The following is an 18,939-nucleotide window of genomic DNA, read 5'->3' as shown; positions in this document are numbered from 1 at the left end:
GTTGGGGTTAGGGTTAGGGCAAGTCTATGTAATGTCCCCATAAACCATGTAGACAAGACTGTGTGTGTACAAGGGATACATCACTCGGTGGATACCAAATCCTACTTACACACACACACATGGGGGACATGTCCATTTTAATTGAAGGGGTGTTTTAAAGTTAAAGTTTAAGCTGGTAGTACTTTCAGAATGGGAGTCTATCTAACGTCCCCACGAATCACAAATACAAGATTAGTCTCACGATGGATGTCTGTGTAGTGACCCCACAATGCATGAAAACAAACTGTGTGTGTGTGTGACCCACCTGATGCTGAATATAGGCGTGCACCCTCTCGAGCATCCCCTCACACGTGTACTCGTACGGCAGATACGGCTCCACCTTAAAAACACAAGCAGAATCTCAATTATCCCTCTCTCCTCTGGACACGGGACCGGGCTTTAACACCGTCCTCGTGATTTCCCGAAGCCCCCGCCCTCCCGAGGTGTTTCAGGTGAAGAGTCCAAACAGAGGAAGGCTGTAACTGAGGCTCGACAGGTTTAATTGTCTTTGGCCTCGAGGCAGTCGCGCACCGCCGCTCGATTAATCACACTTTCGTTCTGGACGAGAATGAACCCATCGCAGAATGAGAAATCTGTGCAAAACACAGCGCTTGATTAAACTGATTCCATTAAAGAGCGCTTTCGCAAACAATTCACTCTCCAAATGTCACTCCAACAACACCTCGGGACACGAGAGACCCCCAGACCCCACTCCGATAGAAAAACAGAGCCGCTGCCTGTCGGTTTATTGCAGCTTCGCATTTGTTTAGAGCAATGGGGTTTAAACTGTGTGTGGAGGTGGTGGGGGGTGGGTAATGGGGGGTTTGGAGGCTTGTCTGTGTACGTTTCATCAATCGATTATTTTTTTTTTATTTTTTTGTGGAAAAAAAGAGAAATAACTTTTTACAATTTCACAAAATGATCTTAAAATCACACACACACACAAGTGACACTGAGTTGTTGGTGACATTACGTTGTGTGAAATGACGCGGCTCGTTATAACAAAGACTCTGTAGCTCGTTTTCTGTTTTTAAAGTTGGTTTTACTTGGGTCACCTTTGGAGAAGAGCTTAAAATTAAAGCTTTTAAAACCATTGTGGTGCTCCATTGAGTTTTAAAAGGGAGAATACAGTCGCTGCCGATGCTACTCCAGGCACAGCACCACAGAAACTGTGCTATGTAACTCTGGGAGGAGGGTAGGAAAACAGCCCCCTGCCCTCCCCCCATCGCTGGAGTCCAGGACAGTGGCGTGCAACTGAATGACACCCTGCAACTGTAGGGGGAGCCAAGGAGCAAAAACACCAAATCCTAATTAGTGTTGATTTAAATAAAGTAATTGTCTTTAACCTGAAATCAAAGGTGACAAAGCAGTGCTTACGAACACTTAATGACACATTTATGTCAGAGTCAGTGTCACACAGCCTTCAAAACTTCCTCTTAAAGATGGTCCTTCAAGGGTTCTTTCTACTCTTCTGCTTTTCCACACTGTAAAGAGGAACCGTTCTTGGTGTCATATGGAACACTCCTCTAAAAGGTGCTGTATAGAACCTTCAGTAGCACATTCTCCATCAGTCTGAAGAACCCCTTCACTGTGCAGAAACCCTTTAATCATACGCTCTTAAAAATGATGGTTCTACAAGGGTTCTTTAATTTTAAAAAATGGTTCTATGTAGCACCCTGAATATTTGAAAACCACTTTGTGTGTTTGGAGGTTTATTTTCATCGTGAAGGGGTTCTTCAGTTTCATGGAAGATGTGCTATAGAGGGTTCTATACAGAACCTTTCAGAGGCAGGTTCTATTTGGCACCAAAAACAGTTCTTCTGTTGTAACAAGCTTGACATCGTAACATCAGAGGAACCCTTTTTGGTGCCGCAAAGGGCCATTATCTATAACCATCGATAGCACATTCTCCATCAATCTGAAGAACCCATTTATGATCATGGAAAAGGTCCTTCAAGTCTTCAGGGTTCTACAATATACAATGTTTTCATTACTGAAGAACCCTTGTAGAACCATCATTTTTAAGTGCGTATATTTTCAAGTGGAGCAGCAGGTAGTGTCTCTGTCACAGTTCCAGGGACCTGGAGGTTGTGGGTTCGAGTCCCGCTCTGGGTGACTGTCTGTGAGGAGTGTGGTATGTTCTCTCTGTGTCTGTGTGGGTTTCCTCCGGGTGACTGTCTGTGAGGAGTGTGGTGTGTTCTCCCTGTGTCTGTGTGGGTTTCCTCCGGGTGACTGTCTGTGAGGAGTGTGGTGTGTTCTCTCTGTGTCTGCGTGGGTTTCCTCTGGGTGACTGTCTGTGAGACTCAGAAGTGTCCGTAGGTGTGAGTGTACAAGTGAATGTGTGAGTGTGTGTCACCCTGTGAAGGACTCACGCCCCCTCCCGGGTGTGTTCCCGCCTTTTGCCCAGTGATTCCGGGTAGGCTCAGGACACACCGCTGCCCTAAACTGGATAAGCGTTACAGACAATGAACGAATGAATGAACATTTTCACAAGCTGTCTCCATCTCTCAGGTCTGTGCTCTGGGTCCCGACCACATCCCACTAACAGAACAAGTCCCGCCGTGTGTCTCTGGGTGTAAATCTCAGTCTCAGCCATCATGAGAGCTACAGAACCGCAGCCGTCTCGTTGCTGGACGCAGAGGAGGGAGGTTAATTGTTTCCAGTAAACTCTGGAGGTGACTGACAGCTCCAGCAGTGAATGCAGTGCAGGATATTAGCCTTGAGCGCTGAATGGATTACAGCTGGACGCTCTGTTTCTCCGCTCGTCTAACGTTAGCAGACGTGAGTGAAGTTTGACAGTGATTGGTGGCCCGTGACGTAATGATTAACCCCATCACACCGGACGGGTTTCCAGGGATACATTCCCAAACCTTACGAAAGTCCACTTCCTGTGTGGAATCACTGTAGCTGGAGAATGTGTCTGAGAACCTTGAAGCTCATAGAAATTAGTTTAGTTAATTACTAACAGAGCAGCTGTGTTAATTAAAGCAATTGGATCCATACTGAGGAGAGACACTCATTGGTTAGAAAATCAGGGGCCAACTCTAGGAGAAACCCACACTCCTCCTCTGTAATTAACACTGCTACACGGATACCCCCCCCCCCCCTCCCCACACACACACACACACCTCCCACCTTGTCTCCACAGTGGAACACAGTTCTGTTTCTTAATGAACCGTCTGTGGCCTACTTTGGTCCAAACCTCACGAGCCCCACAGCAGTGTTCTCCCCCTGTGTAAACAGCCCCTGTTCAGAACGCCCGCTTTCAGCACCTGTTCCTTTAAATGATAATGAGCCGCTTGCTGTTCACCCCGACCCCGAGCGCACAGCAGTGAGGAGCGAGGAGCAGAAGCTCTGGTTTTTAGCCGTTTTCGCTCAGTTCTCTTTCTTCTCTGTTTTTACTCAGTGCTCTTATTTCTCCGTGCTCGTTGTGGCTGTTTTGTTGAGTTTAACCTCGTCTTTGCGCTCTGAAATAAACGCGGGTCCAGCGCTGTGATTGGACAGACACAGACGAGGGGGCGGGGCCATTCTAAAGTCTCTGCACTTGATGTCAGAAGCAGAGCAGGATCAGCTCGTTTTATCCCGTGTTTTCTGACTCAGGCACCACACAGTAAACTGACAGGTGGAGGGCCTTGTGTCTCAGTGTGTGGGTTGGTGGCCTCCACACATTACTGTGCACAGTAATGTGTGGAGGCCACCTTTTTATCACCTTTTAAACAATGATGCTATGTTTACATCAGGTCACGCCTCGTAGAGACACCCACTGCTGTCCTTCCACAGGAGGCAGATCCAGGGAAATCTCATTGGGAGCGAATGAAGTGGATTAAATCTTTCAGAGCGCCTCTGAAAGGAGGACATTAGAGAGCAATAGGCTGATTAATGCTCGTATCTGATTGCTCTCTCAATTGGATCATCTGCAATCAACCAGCAAACTGCAAACAAACATCCATTGTGCCTCTGTAATGAAGCAGGTGCCTGTAATCATAAATCATCCTCCTGTGTTTTCAAACGTACGTGTTTCAAAACGTTAACCAGCTTCTGTCCCACGTAAATAGATCAACAAGACCACCCCGAAGCAAGCTAATGGAGATTGGATGCTGGAGAAACTCTGGTGGTTTCTAGGTGAATTATTTTTGCTGTTACAGTTACATTACTTAAAGTGCAACTTACTCTGAATTCAGGAGAATTCAGCGCGAAAGTGAGACAAAACGAATCAGCTCAAGTTTCAGTGGGAATTCAAACAGTGAGTAACACCTTCCAGACAAGTTACACTTCAGCTATGAACATGAAGCAGTGTCATTTTATAATCAAATAAACAGTTCCACCTTAAAACTGCAGTCCTCCAGAATCATCTATGTTTCCTTTAAGCGAGGGAATGCCTCACACCCTGTAGAACCCAGACTCGCAATCCCTAGACACTACCATCAACTCAAACCCTACGATTTCTACAAACTGAGTTTGCTCTACATTGGAAACCGACACTGCTTCATGTCCCACTCCTGGGGAGTTGACAATGGTCTCTTGGGCTCAGGGTCTGTAGGGTATGAAGCACTCCCTCCCTCTTCCTCTCCATTGGATTTCCCCTCATCCTGAGGTTCCCACCTTTGGAGAAGGGCTTTGGTATTGGAAGCCGCTCCCGAGACATTAATTCAGACTGGCGAAGGCCAGTGATGGACAGATAAAGACGACCACAGCCGTCTAAACGTGGCCGCAGGAAAAACACTGTGTTTGTGAAAGTCAGATCTGATATGTCTAAGACAGACTTTGATAAACCCCTCTGTCCAGAATAATTAGAGACTAATTAATTCTGTTATCTTCTCCATTATATCACCCTCCCAGCACATCAACCTCTACGAAGTGTACCTTTGTCCCCATGATCTCTCGGATGGCCGTCTCAAACTCCTCGGAGTTGTTGTAGTCCACCGTCATGACGTGAGGCCGACTGATGTAGAGCTCAGCGTACGGATGCTGAGAGGAAACCTGCCACAGACACAGAGTATTAATAATACGACAACATTCAGATGATTCATTTGACCAATCACAGCAACTCTGTTTTATACTCACAGTACTGACCGCGGACATCCTGTTAACCAGGGTTTGGCAGCAAGAGTTTACAGTGGAATACCAATCAATTACAGTCATATTTATTAATATAAATAATATGGAGAATGTCTGCGTTTTCAGTTGTGAACGTTAATTAAATTTAGAATAAAACATGTGTCACTAAATCTGTCACTAAGTCTAAAACCCCCATCAGCGTAGAACTTATTATTAACATATTTTGATATATTTGAGATGCTTTACTATGTGATCTATGATATGTAATATGGTATGTTATGTAAATGTAACACTGAACACTTTCCACAGTTCCCCTAGTAGCCGTCCCACCAGCAGGACACAAATCAAACGGCAAAATTAGCTTTTTCTCCTGGTGTAACTCTGCTGATAGAGGAGTCCAGGCATGAGCATGTTCACTCTGCACCGAGTGAAATTAATCAGAGCAGAATCAGAGCTCTCTGTGTGCTCCTATCGGTGTAGAAAGCTTCCTGTGCTGTTGGAGGCGCTGTGTTTGTTTCTGAGTGAGTGTGAGAGATTATTATGTGAGTGTCAGAACTGAGCCATTTTGTGTTTAATCAGAGAAGTGATAAATATATTCTCAGGATGATCAAGTCCGACCCCAATAAAACATGGACAAATGTCTGGCTTTATTCGGGAAGAGTGAAGACAGCCTCATACAAGGTGCTGACCTCAGTCTGGACCCTCTTAAAGCCTCAAGTCCTTTTCATGAGCTGAGCAGATGCATAGGCCTTTATGACAGCTCTTTGATCAGTATGCAGTGCACATCTGTGCTAAGCTAAACTGCAGCTGCTACTTTCAGGACGTCAGGTTCTGCGGCGAATGTCCAGAGAACAAGAAGCTCGTCTTATACAGGTTCCACAAGGCCAGGGGGTCAGAGGATTGGTAGGTTGGCAGGACTTGGTCAGTTCCATACTTTTCTTGGAAAATACTACTACAATGTATACTAATTACATTAAAATATGTGATAGTCTTCAGTGTGCTTCCATCATATCTCCTCTGCTCTGTTACTATCCTGAGGAGTCTCGTATATAATAAATAAGGAGTTCATTCTGTGCCAAAATCTTTGAGAGAGAAAAATGTCTTGCTTTGAGAGGACAACATTGCTCTGAGCACTTTAAAACCTCCACAATAACCCGCCCCAAGTGAGCTCTGATTGGCTGAAGTGTTGGCACCAACATTACAATATTTTACATTGAGCAGGTGCATTTTGGAAGGAAGTTGCCCTTTTTTGAGCAGCGCTCAGAGCACTGTAAAGCAAAGTAATTTTACCTTTTTAATTTTTAATAGTTCCATTCTCTCAAAGATTTTGGCATAAAACTCCAGAACTCCAGTTCTCCGAGTGAGGGACGCCATTACCCTCATCCTTTAAACAGCTCACCTGTCTGGAGGTAGGCTTCCCCCTGAAGAACTCATGGTTGAGGGAGCTGTGTGGAGGCTGGAACTTGGGCTGGAGGTAAATGCACCCATTGGCTATAGCTTCTAAAGGGGCGGGTCCTTCATAGGGAAAACCAAAGCCGATGAAGAGCTGCAACGAGAGGAGAACAAGTAAAAGTTAATATCCACCTCCATGGTGTTCTTTCTCTCCGTACGTGCTGTAGATAGAGGAACGGAACACAGTTTGCACCTCACCTTGGCCTTCCGCAGAAGCTGCTGTAGCTCCTGTTGAGGCAGAAGTCCATGGTTCTTCACGAAGGCAGGGACCTCTGGGGGGCGCTGTGTTTCATAGTAAACCGTCCCATGCACCTCCATGTAGCGGTGGAGGATCTGCAGGAACTTCTCTTTGCCCTGGCAAGTGGACGCAAGAGTAAAATAAAGTCAAGACCCACATTAAAAGAGAGGAGAGAGCTTGAATCAAATCTACGTCTGTGACACAGACAGTGAGGACAGCTGGGGTGTGTGAGGAGTTTGCCCTAATGTTTAAACCAAGGCAAGAAGCATTGGAACTATTTTACATCAGCTTTAATCAGCCGTGAAGTCACACTCATCGTTTGCACTCTCTCAGACAGTCAGCAAGTGCTCACACCAGGGTCTAAACACCCCTCTTTCTTGTCCCTGCTCAACATTCACCACTGAACCACAGAGAGAGCCACCAGTTTAGCCCCTGGGTTACGTCTCCAAACATTTTAAATGTCACCTGGCACCACATCAAAGCGATGGCTGCCCCCTGGCACCCAAAGCTGTGGGAGAGACGAGCCCCATGGCGGCCCTCCATCGTGGCTGGAATTTAAACAGGAGGTGGCTCCTGGATCTCAGCAGTGGCTCCAAGCTTTTAAAAGCTGTGCGCATATTTTCATGTTTTTATGGCATTCCACGCCCAGTTTTGCTAGGAATATTGGAAGGAGTGGACAGCAGATTCAGGCAGACTGAGATCTAGTCCTAGAGAGTTGTATTAGAGTGTCTGAGGCTGGTTATCAGTGCAGGGGCATTAAAGGAGAACACTAGACTCATTTCCTTAAGCCTCCTGTGCACACAGGTCAAACAACTCTGAGCTACATTTAACAAAGAGTGTGTTCAGTCTGAATTCGTCAGCATGGATTCCTAAAGGTGCTGAGAGCTAAGGGTGGGCTTAATAATGTATTGGTCTGAGGTCAACAAATAAACACATTCATAGCGGCTAAGCAAAGGGAGGGAGCCCATTAAAGAAAACCATATTTAGTTTATTGTGCTATAAAATGTGTGGGCTGATCACATGAATTGACTGAAACTTTCACGAACTGGACTGAGCTCTTGTTTCTTTTTTCTGCTGTGACTAGAGAATGTTTTGCTCTGATGAACCAGATTGTTGAATACCAGATTGTTCCACTGCAGTGAGCCACATAGAGAGTTCCACAGCACCAAGCAATTTATGCTCTGCTCCCTGCGCTCAAAGTGGCCACAAACTGAAACCACATCGGTGGTGTCTCCAAACGCAAACAGCCTGACTGTAGGGGGCCTTCTCTCACACACACACTTCTCAAAGTAACAGGAAGCCATTTTCAACACTCAGCAGTGGGCTGTTATAGAAAATACTCCACAAGCACACTTCCAGAAAGTGGTGGACACGTGTCCTCAATGTCCCCAGCAGAAACGTATGCCTATTATCTCAATTCAAATGACCCTAGCTAATTATAAAACCTTTATTAACTGAAACTGGACCAGATTTAGAATTGCTCCTCTAGGCAATACAGGGCATGTCCAGTGTTCATGGACTAAACCTTTATCTCTAGCATTTTCCTTTGTGCCACATATAAGTAATTCAGAACATGCTGCAGAACTGATACAACCGATGCATCGGGTCATGGGGCTTTAGAGAAGTATCAATGTTAGCTACACCAAACTGGGCTGAAACCAAATGGAAGCAGTTTCCCAGCTATGGAACTAAGAGTCGTAGCTCTAGTGATTCCCAGGATTTATCCAGAGTCCACTGAGCAGGACACACCACGTTTCTGCTGTGATTTCCTTTGACATGCCTTTCAATCTCTGCAGAAACCTGGGAAATATCAGCGAGGTCTCTGCTGAGTTAATGCCCCAGCAGTGAGGGCACAGAGAGGATTAGAACACAGCCCTTTGACATGAGAACATATCTCTGGATTAAGCGCCAGAGGACGAATGGTACTGAGCCCCTCGCTGAGCCCAGTCTCCGCAGGCTCCTCTCATAATGGGATTAGGGGGCTTTCAAAGCAGCAAAAGCATTAAGCCTCAAATATATCAAAGCCTTTAATGTTTCTCTCTGACTCCCTTCACTAATGTCCCTGCACCGCTGAGGGAGGACAACACTACACACAGGACACCCATCGTTTCATAAAGTCGTCAGCATGCTACAAGCACCGGTGAGTCCACAGAAGACGAGTGGAGGCTAGAAACATGTAAATTATATAAATGTTTCTCATTATATTATAATGAATATGTAATAAGGCTGTAGTTACATATTAACAACACATGCTATGGCAATGTAATGATAGTTGATGAATTAGCTGTGAGAGACCAGTAGAATTTATTTGCATGTTTAATTACTTCAGCTCTAATGTCCATTATTATGCAAAATCAGATTATCTTGCTATTTAATAAATATGTAGTTACACATTAATATCAAGTGCTATGAGTGTGTAACTACGGTTGATGTATATGCAGTGAGATAAATAAGTTTATTAGAGAGTATTTATATATCAGTTTACCTCCAATCACACATGTACAAAAAACATGAAGGTCCTACTAAAATGTGTCATTGATAAAACTGTAATTACACATTAATAATACACATTATGACAGTATAGTTACAGATGTCAGAAATAAACATGAACACTACTACTCCACTGCCACTGTGTGTTATTAAAATAAAGTTACATGTGTAATTACACATTCAGTTATACTAATGTAACTACACAGTTATATATTAATAGTTACTATGCAGTTACACGTAACAAACAACTGAATTTAAGGCATGTGGCTTGTACAGAGATGAATAACACAATTATTACACCATTGTTAATATGAAACTACAGAACTACAGTTATTACAGAAACTTCCAGTAGACTTTTAAATTTTACATATGTTTATCTGAGGGGCTCTGAATTAATCCGAGGGTCAAACCCAAGGTCTTCGGCAAGACTCAAGGCCTCAGTATTGACTTCCACGGAGCTGCTAAGCCGCTTACACTCCTTCCATTGTGCAGAAGGGAGATGTAATTGGAGGCTGTGGGGGGATCGATAGCTTCCTTAGCGAGGATTTTCCGAGCCAATTAGCAGATTATCTGCAGCACTAAATGCAGGAGACAGAGGGAATTAAAGACAAGGAAAACGCAGCCCTGGTGAAACAGCTGTCCTAGTGCCTGGTCCTCCTCTGAGAAGGGGGCGCTTCAGAGCCAGCTCCATTTTATTATCAGCCAAAGAGTTCAAAGGTCTCAGCTGACTCACACACACTCTCACACCTGTGGACAGTTTCACACACTCACCAGTCACTCACACACTCATCCAGTCTCTCACAGAACTCATCCACAGAAAACAGATCTGCCGCAGAGGGGAACATCAGAGAGAAATGAAGAGAGGAGAAACTAGGAATGAAGAAGTGAAAGGAAACAAATCAGGAGCCTAATGAAGGAGGACTGTGATGAAGACGGAGGATGAAGGAGGTGATGGAGAGAAAGAGAGAGAGAGAGAGGGAGAGAGAGAGAAGACAGATGGAGGATGTTGAAGGAAGCATTCCATATGCAGAGTGAGTGGAAGGGTCGCGGAGGTCCAAGGCGGGTTCTGGCAGGAGCTGCCAGTGTGTGTGTGTGTGTGTGTGTGTGTGTGTGTGTGTGTGTGTGTGTGTGTGTGTGTGGTAGGGGTCGAATATGCTGAGCTCTGCACTTCTCTGTTTGGGAAAAGATGTGCAGCACACACCGAAGCAATCAGCGGCTACACAGTGCAGCTCTGATTACAGGCCCGGGGTCAACAGCTCGGAAATCAATCCGGTTTCCTTCTTAAAAGCCTGGATCCCCTCGGCTCTCTGACCCGTTTCAGGAGAGTATTGATCAGCGCAAAGTGCTGGAGGAGGCCCCCACCACCCGGGGCTACTACAGACCCTGCAGTGTCAGAGACACTGTCCCTCAGGGGTGCACCTTTAGTCCCTTTAGTTAGGGAACATCACTAGGGAACATCATTAGGGAACATCCCTAGGGAACATCACTAGGGAACATCCCTAGGGAACATCCCTAGGGAACATCACTAGGGAACATCACTAGGGAACATCACTAGGGAACATCCCTAGGGAACATCACTAGAGAACATCACTAGGGAACATCACTAGGGAACATCACTAGGGAACATCACTAGGGAACATCCCTAGGGAACATCACTAGAGAACATCACTAAGGAACATCACTAGGGAACATCACTAGGGAACATCCCTAGGGAACATCCCTAGGGAACATCACTAGGGAAAATCACTAGGGAACATCACTAAGGAACATCACTAGAGAACATCACTAGAGAACATCACTAGGGAACATCACTAAGGAACATCACTAGAGAACATCACTAGAGAACATCACTAGGGAACATCAAGCCTGAAAACATTACCACAGCTCAGTTTAATATCCTCATCACTTCTTATTCTGGAATAGCATTGTATTTATTTATTTATGTATTTATTAATCAATTTAATCATGCGTTTTATTTTATTGCACTGTGGTAATTGCTTTTAATTATCTTTAAATTATTTTACTGTATTTGTTTTGTACTGGGCGGCACGGTGACACAGCAGGTAGTTATCGCAGTCACACAGCTCCAGGGGCCTGGAGGTTGTGGGTTCGATTCCCGCTCCGGGTGACTGTCTGTGAGGAGTGTGGTGTGTTCTCCCTGTGTCTGCGTGGGTTTCCTCCGGGTGACTGTCTGTGAGGAGTGTGGTGTGTTCTCCCTGTGTCTGTGTGGGTTTCCTCCGGCTGACTGTCTGTGAGGAGTGTGGTGTGTTCTCCCTGTGTCTGCGTGGGTTTCCTCCGGGTGACTGTCTGTGAGGAGTGTGGTGTGTTCTCCCTGTGTCTGCGTGGGTTTCCTCCGGGTGACTGTCTGTGAGGAGTGTGGTGTGTTCTCCCTGTGTCTGCGTGGGTTTCCTCCGGGTGCTCCGGTTTCCTCCCACAGTCCAAAAACACACGTTGGTAGGTGGATTGGCGACTCAAAAGTGTCCGTAGGTGTGAGTGTGTGTGTGTGTGTGTGTGTGTGTGTGTGTGTGTGTGTGTGTGTGTGTGTCTGTGTTGCCCTGTGAAGGACTGGCGCCCCCTCCAGGGTGTATTCCCGCCTTGCGCCCAATGATTCCAGGTAGACTCTGGACCCACCGCGACCCTGAACTGGATAAAGGTTACAGATAATGAATGAATGTTTTGTACGGCTTTTTAAAGCACTTTTAATTGTGTTCTGTGAGAAAAGTGCTCTAATAATAAACTTGCCTTGCTCTATTCTTTTCTTTTTTCTTTTTTATTATTATCTTTTTAAGTTTTATTGGTTTCATTCGCCTCGTTTCATCTCCAGGACTTCTATTGTGTATTTTATTCTCCACAGTTTTAAAATGAAAGATTACAGAGATCCCCCTCTCCTTCTGGAGAAGAGAATGTAATGAACCTTTAGGGAACACAACTGGACTCTAACACCACTGCTGCACCTTTAAAGATACACTACACTGTGTGTAGCTTTAGTGACAGTTATGTTCCTGTATTGTACCTTTTATTCAGAGAGTGTGTGACTCCACACACACTTCACGGTCCCATGGCTGGAGGCTAGCAGCTTGTTGTGATGCCAGTTCTTCTGAGCACTGCTTACGTTGAGCCCGAGTGGTGCTGGCGATCCAGAAGCAGTCATCCAACACCAGGACCTGACATCACAGAGGGTCTTGTGGCTTGGTGCCACCAAATTCTCACAGAAAGTGATACTCCTCAGAGGAGGCTTTGCTTTCAACGCAGGAATATTTCTGTACGAATCTGATGGCAGTGAGCCACATAAACATCAGTGAGGTCGGGTCGTAGTACCAGCACCACTCCAGAATGATCAGGTAGAAGGATCTGAGAGATCCGTCCTGAGGACACTTCCTCTACTGGGCTCTTTGCTCCTCTAGGCCTCGCTCTGCACTGGGGACAGTGGTCTTAGGCCATACTTCAGTGTAAAAAGTATCGTAAAGCATTTTGGGAGGTTACTGATCAGTGGAGACGGTGCTGTAAGGCTCCCACCACCAGAACAAAACAACCTCCAGATAAAAACAGCATCACCGTGTCTCTGTGCTGAAAACACTCCGCACACAGCTTCCTGCCTCCAGCCACAGATCCAAGAGTGTCCGGAGTGACAGGGCTCACAAATCCCAAAGGAATAATGCTGCACTGAAAGTGGCCGGAAATCAAAGGAATCTCTACGTGAGCCGACTGCAAACGACAACACAATCCACAGAAAGTGATGCAACTGGAGCTGAATGTGACTGAGGAGAAAGAGCGAGACTTACCTGGAGCTGAGTCCGGTTCAGAACATCCACAGGAGAGGAGAGGAGAGGAGAGGGAAGGAGAGAAGACAAGAGAAGAGAAGAAGAGAGGAGAGGAGAGAAGAAGAGAGGAGAGGAGAGAAGAGGAGAGGAGAGGAGAGGAGAGGAGAAAAGAGATGAGAGGAGATGAGAGGAGATGAGAGGAGAGGAGAAGAATGTATAGGAGAGGAGAGGACAGGACAGGAGAGGAGAGGAGAGGTGAAAAGAGATGAGAGGAGATGAGAGGAGAGGAGAAGAATGTATAGGAGAGGAGAGGACAGGAGAGAAGAGGAGAGGAGAGGAGAGGAGAGGAGAGGAGAAAAGAGATGAGAGGAGATGAGAGGAGAGGAGAAGAATGTATAGGAGAGGAGAGGACAGGAGAGGAGAGGAGAGGACAGGAGAGGAGAGGAGAGGAGAGGGGAGCAGAGAAGACAAGAGAAGAAGAGAGGAGAGGAGAGGAGAGGAGAGGAGAGGAAAGAAGAGGAGAGGAGAGCAGAGGAGAGGAGAGGAGAGAAGAAGAGAGGAGGTGAGAGGAGAGGAGAGAACAAGAGAGGAGAGAAGAAGAGAGGAGAGGAGAGGAGAGGAGAGAAGAAGAGAGGAGGTGAGAGGAGAGGAGAGAACAAGAGAGGAGAGAAGAAGAGAGGAGAGGAGAGGAGAGGAGAGAAGAAGAGAGGAGGTGAGAGGAGAGGAGAGAAGAGGAGATGAGAGACAGTTAGACATTTCATTATTCTGACACTTGTTAAAAGCCAGTGGTCATTACCTTGCGTCTGACTTTCAGACTGATCCCTGATTACTGAGAGTGGACACAGTGGGTCTCTGAGAGTGGACACAGTGGGTCTCTGAGAGTGGACACAGTGGGTCTCTGAGAGTGGACACAGTGGGTCTCTGAGAGTGGACAGAGTGGGTCTCTGAGAGTGAACAGCTGAGATTATCCGCCTCAGACGCAGTGGGACGCTTTGAAGACGGAACCGATTCTAAATGAAAGCGGACTGCTGCAACAGAGAGTCATCAACGCGGCTCCAGAACCTTATCTCCGGTGAACGAGAATAATAGATAGATCTTACGCTGATGATGTGATGTGTCAACTTCATGTGTTTCCTATTGTTTGATTTTAACACCCCCCGTCCCCCCTTTCAGGACCCCCACAGCGCAGGCAATCACAGTCAGAGGAGACATCAGGTGTCACTCTTAATAATAAAGGTCACCAGACCCCAAACAGCACCACCCCCATTCCCTGACTCTGAGGAACTCCTGAAACTCAGAAGGAAACTCCAAGCTGGAGGAACTGGGAGGCCTTGCCCTTAAGAGCGGGAATGGGTCTTCTCAATTTGAAAAGTGGAAAAACTTCTCTGTTGAATCAGAAAAAAAATATTTTTTTGGATTCCTGTTTTCCATTTCCTTTGTGAGCTACATAAGGGACTGTTCCACTTATCCCACCCAGGAGGGGTGAACACATTTGATTGGCTGATGTAAACCCCTGCAAAATTTAACTAACAACATGCTGTAAGTGTGTCTTACACTTTCACTTTCTCTTTCACTTTTGTCTCTACACGAGCTGTGCCTCACTGACATGTTTATAACTTTAACTACATGTTTATAATTTATAACTAGAAGCACTGAGTACAGAAGCCACACAAAAATAAATCCTTGCACTGTGTTGTATTCCAAAAAGCCCCCCTTTCATGACTTTTCACAGATTCGTCCTTGAAGTCATTGCTCTAAATTATGCTTCTGTGCTAGCCCTTCGTGTTCCTCTAGTTGGAGCTGTTGCCCGAGATTCCCAGTTTGTGAGTTTCAGGAGATTACATCATGGTATCTCACTCTTGTGCAGCTGCTTTAGAGCATCCCAGTGCTACACGTGGTTCTGGACAAGGTCCCTGTAACGGCATTAGGTCTCTGTCCAAACTAAGATCAGGGATTGGTCCTGGGTCAGTGCTAAGGTCAGTTCAGTTTAGAGCTGTGTCCTCACCTTCCACATGCTGGCTTCCTTTCCGTACACGACCGCCATGTTCTTCACTTTGTTCTCCTGAATGCTGCGCTTCTCCGTCTCATTCAGTTCCTCAGACACAAATCCCATGAAGGAGTTGTCTGGAGTGTGAGCTGTGGAGAAGCAGTGAGGTTATACATTAAAGACAGCTAGTCAGTAGACTGTGCTCAGTATCTGTTTAATACAAATATAAAAGAAATAAAAAAATTGAATCTGGGGATTTTTCAGTGCATTGGACGGACTCTACTGGACTCTACTGGACTCTACTCTGTTTGGTCTCTGGTCACTTTTCCACTACCACAGCGCCACCAGCCCCGCCCACACCAAAATGTATCTGATGTCGTCTCAAAACCCCGTCTCTAAGGGGAACAGTGGGCTTTGGAAACTACAACGGCGGTGGTAACATTAAGCGGTGTTTACTCATGGTGTATCGGCGTGTTGTTGTTGTTTGGAACTGAACACAGCTCCGTCATCAGTTCAGACAGATCAGTAGAGTTTGTTCCTTCCTTGTTGCAGCGTCCAGCTCTCGCTGGATTCTTTCGTCGGCCACCGATCCAAGGAGCGTTTGAACCTCTTCAAAAGACCACAGCGTCATTTTACGAGCTGCCGTCGTGAGTCGGATAAAAACAAACGTGATCTCTGCTGCAGCTGGAGATTTTACAGATGAAGAGTTGGTGCTGGTCATCTGCGTTGCGTGGCGTAGAGTGATGACTCTCTCTGGACGATCAGCGCTCTGCAAGGTTTACACGCCACGGTTTAGTCCCTACTCGACTCGCTCTGAACCACAAGAGAACAGCCACTAAACAAGAACCCGCTTCCAGAACCAGGACCTGATTCACCTGGTGGAGGAGGAGGAATAAAAAAGTAGAGTCCAGTAGAGTCATGTAGGTACCATGCAGTGGAAAAGTGTAAAATGTTTTGTTTCCTTTCACCTTGTTTCTCAGTGCTTCAGGAGCTCTACTTACGGAACATGGTCATGAATTGTCTGGTGTTGAGGTTCCAGTAGCCCCAGTTGGTCCTGTATCCATGTAGCGTGGCATACTCCTCGTGGTTATAAGCCGGCTCCGTCCCAAACGTGTCTATCACTCGAATGTGACACCTTTGAAAACAAGACATTGGAAAGACCAGGGTTCACATTTTTTCTCATTCGTTCATTTATTCATTTATTTTCTATAACCACTTCATCCAGTTCAGGGTTCTGGTGGATCTTCAGATTTCCCAAAATCATTGGGCGCAAGGCAGGAGCAGACTCACCCAGTCATTCACACACTCACCCAGTCATTCACACACTCACCCAGTCACTCATACACTCATATCTGTGGACATTTTCACACACTCACTCTGTCACTCACACACTCACCTAGTCACTCACACACTCACATCTGTGGACAGTTTCGCACATTCACACTGTCACCCACACCTGTCAACAGTTTTACACACTCACTCAGTCACTCACACACTCACCCAGTCACTCACACACTCACACCTGTGGACATTTTCACACACTCACCTGTCACTCACACACTCACATCTGTGGACATTTTCACACACTCACCCAGTCACTCAGTCACTCACACACTCACCCAGTCACTCACCCAATCACTCACACACTCACCCAGTCACTCACATCTGTGGACATTTTAACACACTCACTCAGTCACTCACGCACTCACCCATTCACTCATACACTCACCCAGTCACTCACTCACTCACCCAGTCACTCACACACTCACCCAGTCACTCACCCAGTCACTCAGTCACTCACACACTCACCCAGTCACTCACACACTCACTCAGACACTCACCCTGTTAATCACACACTCACCCAGTCACTCACACGCTCACACCTGTGGACATTTTCACACACTCACTCTGTCACTCACACACTCACCTAGTCACTCACACACTCACATCTGTGGACAGTTTCACACATTCACCATGTCACTCATACACTCACACCTGTCAACAGTTTCACACACTCACCCTGTCACTCACACACTCACCCTGTTACTCACACACTCACTCAGTCACTCACACACTCACCCAGTCACTCACACCTGTGGACATTTTCACACACTCAGCTGTCACTCACACACTCACATCTGTGGACATTTTCACACACTCACCCAGTCACTCAAACACTCACCCAGTCACTCACACACTTACCCAGTCACTCAAACACTTACCCTGTAACACACTCACACACTCACTCAGTCACTCACACACTCACCCAGTCACTCACTCCTGTGGACATTTTCACACACTCACCTGTCACTCACACACTCACATTTGTGGACATTTTCACACACTCACCCAGTCACTCAAACACTCACCCAGTCACTCACACACTTACCCAGTCACTCAAACACTTACCCTGTAACACACTCACACACTCACTCAGTCACTCACCCAATCACTCACACACTCATCCAGTCACTCACATCTGTGGACATTTTAACACACTCACTCAGTCACTCACACACTCACCCATTCACTCATACACTCACCCATTCACTCACTCACTCACCCAGTCACTCACACTCACCAATTCACTCATACACTCACCCAGTCACTCGCACACTCACCCAGTCTGTGGTTAACTCTTATCTCAGTAACTCTTCCCCGAATCAGAGCGTTCCAGTGTAATGTTTGGGAGCTGACAGTGAAGTGTACCCAATACTAAACTGGAGTGAAATTTTAATAATGACAGAGGCTTAAAAGAAACAGTCTCAACAAATATGTGACAATAAACTGCCTCAAAAATGAAATCTCCCACTGGAGACGGCAGCGCTACTCGGTCTGCTCCAGGAGGGGCCGTCATCGGCTGAGTACACTCGTCCCTGGCTCTATAATCTAAAGCTGGAATGACAGGTTGGAGATGGGGCCGCTCAGCCACAATCACTTCTTTCAATCCACGCATTTGTGAGGCGCTTCATTCAGCCCCAGCCTCCGCTGCCACACAAAGCCCAACAATAGCTCGAGTGGAGGTCAATACCAGGCTTTCAAATCACCTCCAAATCAGCTCCGGACTCAAAGAGCCACGGAAACAAAGCCTCGCAGCTCAGAGGAGTCACTGGGGAAAAGGCAGGAGACGCACCGTCTCTGATAAAGACCCTCGCGAACATCTCCCGCAGATAAACCCCGACCCTGACGCAGTGCCGTATCTCACGCATCTCACGTGCGGGTTTTAATGTATGTGCCACTCACTACCAAGGAGGGGGGGGGGGGGGGGTTGTGCTACCTATCGATATCCTACAGCGGCTCTGTGCATTCTCAGACAGAAAGTTTTAAATGTTTTCGTGTTCACAAATGATTCACAAATCTATACACGCTGAATCAAACATGCAAAATATAAATAAACAGGGGTTTAGACGGGGTATCAGACGGGGGCATTTTCTGATGCCCCTTTTAACTGCTTAACTAACCAGGACTCATGAGGAACCCATGCTCCTCCAGTCGATGCCGGAGAGCGTCTAGATATATGATGACGTGAAGGTAAAATTAAATGATGGAGATGGGGGAGGAAGCCGAGGGGAATGCAGGGTGCTGTAGGTGAGACAAGGCCATAGTGTGGAACAGGACGCACAGAGACGGGGTCTGGGCCACACACAGGGAGCGAATAGAGGAATGCGGAATGCACTAAAATGGAGAGAATATTAGTAATAACTATGTAATTAAACAGATAACATCATAGTTATAAATCAATGCCAATGCCAAACCCAGTGAAGTCTAGAGGGTGAATCATTGACTTCTCACTCAACCCGAGTCCAAGTCTCCGTCCTGTTCCACATCAGTGTAATTTGGAGATGTTGAAGGCGGCGTAAAGTTCGAGTCCAGGTCGTGTGTAATGTAAAGTCTTGTTTGATATTGACAAACAT

General features: G+C 46.3%; 1 protein-coding gene across 1 annotated transcript in view; it reads right to left on the bottom strand.

The window, feature by feature from the left end:
- Positions 1 to 304: 304 nt before the first annotated feature.
- Positions 305 to 18,939, bottom strand: part of LOC136684305 (alpha-1,6-mannosylglycoprotein 6-beta-N-acetylglucosaminyltransferase B-like) — a gene marked incomplete at its 3' end in the record, with an annotated part of 92,706 nt that continues 74,071 nt past the window's right edge. Inside the window, 7 exon segments of the mRNA XM_066659127.1 lie at positions 305 to 379; positions 4,903 to 5,019; positions 6,497 to 6,643; positions 6,748 to 6,903; positions 13,060 to 13,065; positions 15,044 to 15,174; positions 16,027 to 16,160. Of these exon segments, the coding sequence (XP_066515224.1) occupies positions 305 to 379; positions 4,903 to 5,019; positions 6,497 to 6,643; positions 6,748 to 6,903; positions 13,060 to 13,065; positions 15,044 to 15,174; positions 16,027 to 16,160 (766 nt within the window).

The sequence above is a fragment of the Hoplias malabaricus genome, unplaced genomic scaffold (genome assembly GCF_029633855.1).
Source record: "Hoplias malabaricus isolate fHopMal1 unplaced genomic scaffold, fHopMal1.hap1 scaffold_55, whole genome shotgun sequence".
NCBI classification, from domain to species: Eukaryota; Metazoa; Chordata; class Actinopteri; order Characiformes; family Erythrinidae; genus Hoplias; species Hoplias malabaricus.
The sequence above is the reverse complement of the archived record's forward strand: the minus strand, read 5'-3'. Positions and strand labels throughout refer to the sequence as shown.